At 46.3% G+C, this 10,146-nt stretch overlaps 1 protein-coding gene across 2 annotated transcripts in view; it reads left to right on the plus strand.

The window, feature by feature from the left end:
• Positions 1–8,421, plus strand: part of Insr (insulin receptor) — a 94,889-nt gene extending 86,468 nt beyond the window's left edge. Inside the window, exons 20-23 of one of the 2 annotated variants that reach the window (XM_042693571.1) lie at positions 1,314–1,443; positions 2,268–2,402; positions 3,697–6,015; positions 8,304–8,421. In XM_042693571.1, the coding sequence (XP_042549505.1) occupies positions 1,314–1,443; positions 2,268–2,402; positions 3,697–4,057 (626 nt within the window). In that variant the 3' untranslated portion in view covers positions 4,058–6,015; positions 8,304–8,421. Of the gene's footprint in view, positions 1–1,313; positions 1,444–2,267; positions 2,403–3,696; positions 6,016–8,303 lie in introns of those variants that run through there. The other variant, XM_042693572.1, reaches the window with a different exon arrangement.
• Positions 8,422–10,146: the final 1,725 nt, after the last annotated feature.

The following is a 10,146-nucleotide window of genomic DNA, read 5'->3' on the forward strand; positions in this document are numbered from 1 at the left end:
TAGATGTGGTACTAAGGAATGGAACCCAGGGCTTCATGCATGTTAGGCAAGCACTCTACCACAAAGCCACCTTCCCAGTCCTGGAGGTGCATCTTAATTGCCCTTTCTGCTTTGAACTGAGCAACCTGGGTTGGGTGGGGTTTGATTTCCAGAGGATTTTTTCCTATAACAAGCTCTAAAAATCTTATTCTGAGAGTCCCAGAGGGAATGAGTTGGGGGTGGGGTCCTAACCACCAGTTAATTGCATACATACATACAATAATGAATTAGTGTCAGTCGTGGGGCTTGAACTCAGGGCCTGGGTGCTGTCCCTGAGCTCTTTTTGCTCAAGGCTTGTTGTTCTACCACTCTGAGCCACAATACCACTTCCAGTTTTTGGGTGGTTATTTGGAGGTAAGAGTTTCATGGACTTTCCTGCCCAGGCTTGGCTTTGAACCACAATCCTCAGGTCTCAGCCTCCTGAGTAGCTAGAATGACAGGTGTGAGGTACTGGCGCCCAGCTAATTGCATTTACTGATAGCCTCATTCACTTTCTCAAAAATGTGTTTACCCATTAGGTGCTTGTCACCTAGAAGAAGTCACCATGTTCTGCCCCCATTTAACTTGGAGTTTTTAATCTGTATGCTCTGGGGCATAGTCTGGTCCCACATGGCCGTCTTCACTGAAATGAATAGAAGTGAAGTCCAAGTAGAATTCCATCCATTAATGTCAGTGGTTACAGTTCGGGTATTCCATAGCCTTGTGGGTACCATATTGAAAGGCGGACCACATTGTTCATCATAGATAACCTGGGAAAATCCTAAAGGAAATTATACTTAAATCAACAAGATGAGAAGACATTGCAAAGAGTGGTGAAGAAAATAACTTCCTGATATAGAGAGGAACCAGTCCAGCTCAGAAAACAACTCTCTCTACAACAAAGTTAAGATGGGCCTATTACCAGTAGCCTGTAATCCCAGCTACTCAGGAGGCTGAGATCTGAGGATCATGGTTCAAAGCCGGTCTGGTCAGGGAAGTCCGTGAGACTGTTATCTCCAGTGAACTGCCAGAAAATTGGAACTGGAGCTGTGGCTCAAGTGGTAGAACACCAGTCTTGAGCAAAAGAGCTCAGGGACAGCGCCCAAGCCCAGAGTTATAGCCCCACAACTGACCAAAAACCCCAATCTATTCTCACTGGACTGGGCCACCATCCAGATGATCACACACTTGGGGGCCAGTCTCCCTGAGGCCCTGTGAGAGGTAGGGAAGACAAGATGGCAGATGCTTAGATGAGGGGCTGAAGTCTGAGAGCGTGTGATCTTTTTGTTTGTCAGACTTTGGAATGACCAGAGACATCTACGAAATGGATTACTACCGGAAGGGGGGCAAGGGCCTGCTACCTGTGCGGTGGATGGCACCCGAATCCCTGAAGGATGGGGTCTTCACTGCTTCCTCAGATATGTGGTAAGTTGTGCATGGTAATTGGGAGACAGGTGTTGCTGGGTTTGAATTCCAGGTGTTCTGCTAATTCAACAGGCGGAGGAGATGGGGGAAAAATACCTTCTTCCTCATATTTCTTCACCTAGTAGCTCATGCCAGTAATCCCAGCTACTCAGGAGACTGAGACCTGGAAGATCAAGCTCCAAGTCAGTCCAGGGTGGGGTGGTGGGGAGTCTAAGACTCTGATCTCCAGTTAACCCACAAAATGGCAGACTGAAGGCATGGCTCAAGTGGTAGAGCACCAGCGGAGTAAGCATGAACTCTTAAATTCAAACCCCAGTATCAGCAGAAAGAAAGAAGGGGAATGTACTGTCTTGGGGTTCTGCCCAAGGATACTGTTATGTTCTGGTTTTTTTTTGTTTTTTTTTTGGGTCCAGTTGTGGGCCCAGTGAACTCTGGGCCTGGGCGCTGTCCCTCAGCTCTTCAGCTCAAGGCTAGCGCTCTACCACTTGAGCCACAGTGCCACTTCTGGCTTTTTTCTTATGTGGTGCTGAGGAATCGAACCCAGGGCCTCAGGCATGCAAGGCAAGCGCTCTACCACTGAGCCACCTTCCCAGCCCCATACTGTTATGTTCTGATTGAGAATAATAAGGGAATTTGTGAATTTGGCAACATGAAGTAGTTTATTCATTGGTCAGCTGGGTTTTAGTGCTGTGTGTGTGTGTGTGTGTGTGTGTGTGTGTGTGTGTGTGTGTGTGTGTGTGTGTGTGTGTGTGTGTGTGTGTGTGTGTGTATGTGTGTGTGTGTTTGATTGGTTTCTGTTAATTACTCCTAATTGTCATTGGTAGGTCCTTTGGTGTGGTCCTCTGGGAAATCACCAGTTTAGCCGAACAGCCTTACCAAGGCCTGTCTAATGAACAGGTGTTGAAATTCGTCATGGATGGAGGGTACTTAGATCAGCCTGACAATTGTCCGGAGAGAGTGTAAGTACTCATGGGAGACAGCTCCTTTTACTTGTTCGGGTTTGGGTTTGTGTATTGTGTGTCTACATGCATGCTTGTGTTTGCGCATGACATCTTGTTTTGTTTTAAATTTGTTTCAATCTTTTTATTTCATTTATTTTTATTTTTATATGTTTAACTAAAAAAATTTTTTTTTGCTAGGCATTGGTGGCTCACGCCTGTCATCCTAGCTAACTCAGGAGGCTGAGATCTGAGGTTAGCAGTTGAAGGCCAGCCTAGGCAGGATAGTCCATGAGACACTTATCTCCAGTGAATCACCAAAATGCCAGAAGTGGAGCAGTGGTTCAAGTGGTAGAGCACCAGCCTTGTAGCAAAAAAGCTCAGGGACAGCACCCAGGCCCTGAGTTCAAGCCCTAGTAGTAGGCAAAAAGCAAAAAACAAAAAAGGATGTCCAGTTTTTGCTTTCTTGTTTACCACTGTGTCCTAAGTGGGTCTCCATGGTGTAGACACTGCATGGTATAGACACTCCAGGCAAGGGCTGGTTCCATCCCAAAGATCTCCTCTTCCCTCCCCTTAATTCCCCGCTCCCCACTCCCGCCCCCAGAGAGGAAGGCTAGACTGTGGGCCTGTCCACTTAGAGCTAGCTGGCTCTCTGGTTCAAGTCCCCTGAGCTGTATCTGATGGGGGGGGGGTTGGCTCCAGCATCCCAACCTGGAAGGTCTTTAAGCCTAGATGCAGCTGGCAGGCAGAGAGTCAGTCTTTCCAAACTGATCCCAGGCTGGAGGAAAACTTCTGACAGGAAATGAGTGCCTGAAGGTGCTGGGGACCAGGCAGGTGTCAGATGACGTGGAACGTGGCTTGGAAATGAGACAATGTTATTTGGCCCCAACCATTCCCAGCCCTGACAGAATTACCATTCCTAGTTGTGTGTGTGTTGGTCATGGGACTTGAACTGGGTGCTGTCCCTCAGCTCTTCAGATCAAGGCGAGCGCTCTACCACTTGAGCCACAGCGCCACTTCTGGTTTCCTGGTGGTTCATTGGAGATAAGAGTCTCACGGACTTTTGCCCGGGCTGGCTTTGAACTGCGATCCTCAGATCTCAGCCTCCTGAGTAGCTAGGATGACAGGCATGAGCCACCAGCATCGGCTTTACCATTTCTATTTTGAGAATCATCCACAAACGTGGCCCTCTCTGGAGTTCTGGTTGTAGGAGGCCAAGAGGGGAGTGGAAAGAGATCTCTTGGGGAGGGGGTGGGGGAGAAGGGGATCCCCCCCAGACTCATCCCCAATATGTCCGTCTCTGTCCATCCCACAGCACCAATTTGATGCACATGTGTTGGCAATTCAACCCCAAAATGCGCCCCACCTTCCTGGAGATCGTCAACCTGCTCAAGGATGACCTGCACCCTAGCTTTCCAGAAGTTTCCTTTTTCCACAGCGAGGAGAACAAGGGGCCGGAGAATGAGGAGCTGGAGATGGAGTTTGAGGGGGATATGGAAAATGTACCCTTGGATCGGTCCTCACACTGTCAGAGGGAAGAGGCAGGGGGCCGGGAGGGCGGAGTGTCCTCGCTAGGGTTGAAGCGGAGTTATGAAGAGCACATCCCTTACACCCACATGAATGGAGGCAAGAAGAATGGGAGGATTCTGACTCTTCCCAGATCAAATCCTTCCTAACGAACAGTGCCCAAGGGGCAGGGAATATGGGGGGGGCAGGGGTGCCCATTTGCCATGACCTCTGGGTTTGACGCCTCCAGAAACCTCAGGATTCTCCTCACTCTGCCCCCTGTGACACAGGGCTCAGAGATCGCTGGGACACGTTTTCTATTCCTCTTTTTGATCGTTGCCTGGGTGGGGGGGAGGGAGGGGAAGCGAACTCTGAGCCCAGAGACAGTGGGGGGAGGGGGGCGGTTCCCACAGCTGCTGCCCTTTTTTGGCCTCCACAATTTCAAACCAGGATTCTCTTCTTCATCTTCCTTTCTTTGTTGTGATGAAAAGAAAACATCTATTTTTTTTTGTTTTTGTTTTTTACATTTTTTTCCTCTTCCTTCTAAGCTGGTGTCTGAGCTTACACTGTAAGAGAGAAACTGTTTGTGAGACAGATGTTTGAAAGCAAAGCAAAGCAAAAAAAAAAAGAGAAAAACCAACAGCAACAACAACCCTGTTCTAGGAGAATTCCTAAGTTTGCAGGGTGGGGCCTTTGAGAAGGATTTAATTTTATTATTATTAATATTATTATTATTATTTTTGTGTCTTGTTCACAAAATCAAGTTCCTCAAGTTGACCAATAGCTGCTGCTCTTTTGCTCTTTTCTTACTTTTGACAGGAGGACACTGGCACGTGGGTACAGCCACGTGTGCATGTGTGCATGTGTCTTCATCCACACGTGCGTCTGTTGCCTCTGGGCATGCTCAGAAGAGTTTCAAACTGGGTGGCCTGGCCTTTGGAAATGAGGTTTTCAGGAAGGGTTGTGCCTTTGCTAGTTCCAAGCTGGTGTCCATCATTTCCTCTTTCTTATTCTTTACTGGGACAGTGTGACCTCTACACTTCCTTCTGGAAGTCTTGCCACAGGTGTCTTCTCTCCCCTGGGGTGATAAGAAAAAAAGAGTTCCGAAGGAAATGAAGACCAAATCAAGTCAGGACAAGAACAACAACAAAATTAATCATCAAAAGAGGAAAATGAAGAAGGAAAAGAAAAAATAGAAAGACTGAGATGACAAAGAGGGTTGCGAATTTTTATTTTCTTTTGGTAACCTCTGTAAGTTTTGAAGCAATCTCCCCACACTTCTCCTCCCTAAGTTATTATTAGGATTACTTTTCTCCAGAGGGGGAGGGGAGGGGTGGGTGGGACTGGTCTGTGTGGGGAGAGGGAACAAGGTGTGGCCCCTATGGACTGTGAAAGGCACCTGTTGACTGGGAATCAAGCCACAGTTCGCTGCTAACCCTTCCGTGGACATTGTGAGGTCCCAGTGTTGGAATGTGGGCAGCTGGATTTTTTTTTTTAATGGTTTGAATATCAAGATTTGTGCTGCCAAGTTTTCTGCTTGGATAATAAACTGGTGGTGGTTGGTGAGCTGGAGCTGAGCCATTCCTGGAGAACACCTTGTGTTCATCTTCTGGATGGACCTGGAGAACACTAAGCAATATAAAAGGGTACACCACCCCATCCCCCCCCAAAACAACAATAGCTGGATGGAATTGCTCTGTACTCGGGGGTAGCCATCATCCCCTGGGCCAGGTGTGGAGAGCCTGAGGGTCATTTCTTAGGTGCTTCTTGTGTCATCCCCATAAGACTTAAGTCAGGAGGAGAAACAATCCAATGGCCTTTATTATTATTATTATTATTATTATTATTTGCCATTGAGGACTTTATGGATAGGTGTGAATCCATAGGTATCTCCTCTTGGCAGGAAAAAAAAAATCACCGCAGCTGCTCAAGTCCCGAAGGCGGTGAACTCACCATCTGGGGTTCATCTAAATCGTCGCCTATGGTTTTTAACCGGAGTGAGTGCATTGTCTCACAAGCTTGTGCATCTTGATTGTATCCTTCTCCTCTTCCCCTCTGTTAAGACCTGTGGATGGAGAGACAATGACAAAATCCGAGCCCCTCTCTCCAGTCTTCACCAAGAACACAGGTAGACACAAATTCCAATCACCTATCGCCAGCTCATTTATATAACTCGAGAAATGACAGCATGGTAATAAAAGCAAACAAAAAAAATGGTGGGGAAGCCTCAGTAATTGAGTGCAAGAAGCAAGAGTTACAGAAATTATTTTCCGCCAAAATTCTTTTGTAAATAGAAAGAGGGTCTTTACATCAATGAAGACACACATGTAGATTTAAGCAATTTTGTTTGTTTTTTTTTTGTAGTAAATCCATAGTGGTTGTATATTGCGCTCGTAGCAATTTTCACTTTTTTTTTTTTTTTATAATTCAGAAAGGTTTTCTTGTATGGGGGGAGGGGAAAGTATTTATTTTAATATATAAAAAAATCACTTTGGTAAAAGAAAAAAAAGGAGTGCATGTAAATTTTTATCAAGGAAAAATAAACAGGTGAATGTGGGTAATGAAAAAAAATTTTTTTTTCCTCTCCAGCACAGTCTACCTCAGTGTTTGTTAGGATGTGGTTCAACAATGGCTATCTTTAAGACTTAAGAGTTCTGACTGGAACTGGCTCAAGTCAGGTGGTGGGGTGAGGTAAAAATAATGCTTTATCAGTTGATGAAAACAAAGCAGAACAAAACACAAAAGCCAGGGACCGGGAAGAATTTTGAGGGAAGGAGTTGGGAATGAAGGTGTGGTCTTCAAGTGGGCATAAATTCCTTTTCTCCTGGTCGTGATAACATTTGTATTCTGAATTCACTCTTCCTTTAAAAAAAATCCTTGATCTATGGGACACTGTGTTTCCCAAATATAAACCAACTGTCAGAGTTTAGAGGGTAAGAGATTGTAAGAGATGGCTTTTCCCTAATTACTGGCTTAGAGCCAACGTCCCCATTTGTCCCACTGACTCCCACGGCTTAGACAGAAGTGAGTACGGAGGTCGATCTCACCCATTTCAGATTGGCGATGTGTTTTGTTCACCAGCACTTCACATTCAACCACCCAATGCAACATTTCATATTCTTGGAGTGGAAGGAAGGAATTCTGGGAAATCTCAAGCCCATCAGTGCACTGAAAACACATTTTTGTTGTATCAGTCCTGGGGCTTGAACTCAGAGCCAGCATGCTGTCCCCTGAGCTTTTTTTTTTCCCCCCCCTCAAGGCTGGTGCTCTACTGCTTAAGCCACAACTCGACTTTTGACTGTTTGATGGTTCATTGGAGATGAATTGTCTCACAAACTTTCCTGCCTGGGCTGGCTTCGAACTAAGATCATTAGATCTCAGCCTTCTGAGTAGCTGGGATTACAGGCATAAGCACTGCTACCCAGCTATCTTGAGAGTTTGTCATGACAAGGGGGTGGGAGTGAGGAGGAGGAAGCATCCACCCCCAGCTTTTTGCTTTAACAGACACTTTTTTTTGGTCGGTCATGGAGCTTGAACTCTGGGCCTGGGCACTGTCCCTCAGCTCTTCAGCTCAAGGCTAGCACTCTATCACTTGAGCCATAGCACCACTTCTGATTTTCTGAGCAGTTTATTGGAGACAAGAGTCTCATGAACTTTCCTGCCTGGGCTGGCTTTGAACCGGGATCCTCAGATCTCAGCCTCCTGAGTAGCTAGGATTAAAGGCATGAGCCACCAGTGCCCGGCACTTTCTGCTGTTTTAAAAGACATCTCACTATTATAAGAAAATGTTTTTCTTTTTTTTTCTTTTTGTTTAAATCACCATGAGGAGACCCACACAGCCGTTAACTTCCTCCAGGAAGAGAATATTAGCAAAACTGTATTTTCTGCCTAGACCAGTGATGTCAAGCAGATAGATTCTCAGGAAATGGCATGCCTACTGGGAGCTGTCCTTGGTGCTGCCCTGAGATTTGAAGCTAGGAGGTGGGCGCTGCTGGTTCTTTACAGGATCACGAGCCCAATTTGAGTGTGTGTATGGTAGGGGAAATGTAGGAATTGGAGCAACAATCTGTGACCACTGGGAACCATACCACCTGCTTGGGGTGAATCTTACCTCATCCCACCCCCACCAGCATGGAAGGGTGGCCCAGCGTGAGCAGTTATTTATATAGCATGCCCTCAATGTGATCAACAGACAAGGGTTCCTAGTAAATGAATTGTTCCAACCATAATCCTTTAACTTCATGGCAGGTGGATATTTGGGAAGCTGGGTATATTTTGGATGCAACCTAGTAAAAGAGGGGGTGGGGTGGGGAGCGCCTTAGGCTCTTCAGGAATTATGCTTGTTGTTGGGCTTGGGGAAAAGAGAAGAGATGGTTTTATATACAAATGGTGTACATAGATTTGTTTCCTTTTCAGAAGAATCTTCCAGAGTGTTTTTCAGCATCCTAATTTACACCAGATTGATGAGATGCTCAAGGTCAGCCCTTGTCCTTTGGGGGCACACAGAAGTGTGATAGAGTTAACTAAAGGCAAAGATATGCTTTCAAGTCTCCCTGAGAAGATGGATGCATTGGCTTTCTGAGCTTGAATTGTCACCAATCAGGTTGTAGGATCTGTCTCTGGGGGGAAAAAAACACCAAAAAAAAACAAACAAACTTTGATCTGGGTGTGGGCCATAACAAAAAAAAATTTTTTTGTAAGATTCTGAATCAGGGGTTCTGGATCTTATTTGAGAAGGGAGAGAAATGAGTGGACATCCACACGTGTGTCAGTGTGTCTGGTCTCTAGCAGTGTGTGTCAAGGAGTCGAAAGTCACCTGTGACCACTTTGCACCTCAGTCCTTTGTGTCACCAACACGGGGGGTCAAAGCTTCCACGGCTTCTGAAAAAGACAACTCAGAAACACAAAACACCCTCAAACTCAGTTCTCCAAAATAAAAAAAGTTTTCCTCCAAGAGACAAAAAGAGCACCATGTACAGAATATGCCTTTTTTTTTGTAAGGGGAGGGGGGAACTCAGGGAGGGAAAAGGGGAGTGTTGAAATTTTGTTCTGCATGTAAAATATTGGAATAATTACTTGTTTATATTAAAATTCTGAATAAATTATCTGAGAATACTATTTCTCTCTCTCTCTGTCTGTCTGTCTGTCTCTCTCTGTGTGTGTGTGTGTGTGTGTGTGTGTGTGTGTGTGTGTGTGTGTGTGTGTGTGTGAGATATGCAGGCTGGTCCGGGTGGGGTGGTGAATTTGGGATGGCAGGTTGGTTATGAAGGAAGAAACTCTTAGAGCTGGTCTCTAGTGGCTTACACTCAGAGACACAGACAGAGACAGACAGACAGAGGAGGAGAGGAGAGGAGAGGATGAAGCTGGGTGCTGGGCTCATGCCTGTAACCCTAGCTAATCAGGAGGCTGAGATCTGAGGATCACGGTTTAAAGCCAGCTTGGGCAGGAAAAGCTGTGAAACTCTTATCTCCAATAAACCACCAGAAAATTGGAAGTGGCACTGTGGCTCAAGTGGTAAAGCATTAGCCTTGAGCTGAAGACCTGAGGGACAGTGCTCAGGCCCAGAGTTCAAGCCCCAAGACTGACCAAAAAAAAAACAAAGGATGAGAGGAGAGAGGAGGAGAGGCGGACAGGAGGAGAGAGGAGGACAGGAAGAGAGAGGAGGAGAGGAGAGGAGAGGAGAGGGAGCAGGAAGGTGGTGAGACTGTGATATTGTTAGCCTCCCACAACCATTCAGTTACAGTTTGGAGTATCTCCTGGTACTTACAGCAAAACTCCAGCACCTGTTTTTGTTTTTGTTTTTAATCAGAATAGTGGTCTGCTATCTTCACCCATTTTCTGCACCCCTTCAAGGGACTGTAAAACTCCAATCCCCCCACCATGGATCCAACAGCTGTAGAGTAATCATCTCAGGAATCACTGGGGCCCAGCCCTCGGTGGTTGTAAGGGCTTGCCCAGTGAGCACTATCGTCAAACCAGGTGGAGAACGCTGAATCCCGATCCACGTTAGGCAATGCCAGATGATACATCTAGAAGCCCAAGAGTTACCCAAGTGTTCTGTAGCACCTGGATCCATTCTACTGGAGTGTGAGGGGGTACACGCTCAGGACTGGGGTGCAGTTCTAGGGAGAGAGAGGAGCAGAGAGATTTGGGATGGGAGGACACTTGAAGAGTGGGGAAGTAGTCACCATGGCAGCAGGAAGCCTTGTGAAGAGGCAAGGAAGGGTAATACTGAAGAAACTCCCTGGGTTAAGTGGGA

Source organism: Dipodomys spectabilis, unplaced genomic scaffold, assembly GCF_019054845.1.
Source record: "Dipodomys spectabilis isolate Male_0828 unplaced genomic scaffold, ASM1905484v1 ptg000173l, whole genome shotgun sequence".
Taxonomy (NCBI): Eukaryota; Metazoa; Chordata; class Mammalia; order Rodentia; family Heteromyidae; genus Dipodomys; species Dipodomys spectabilis.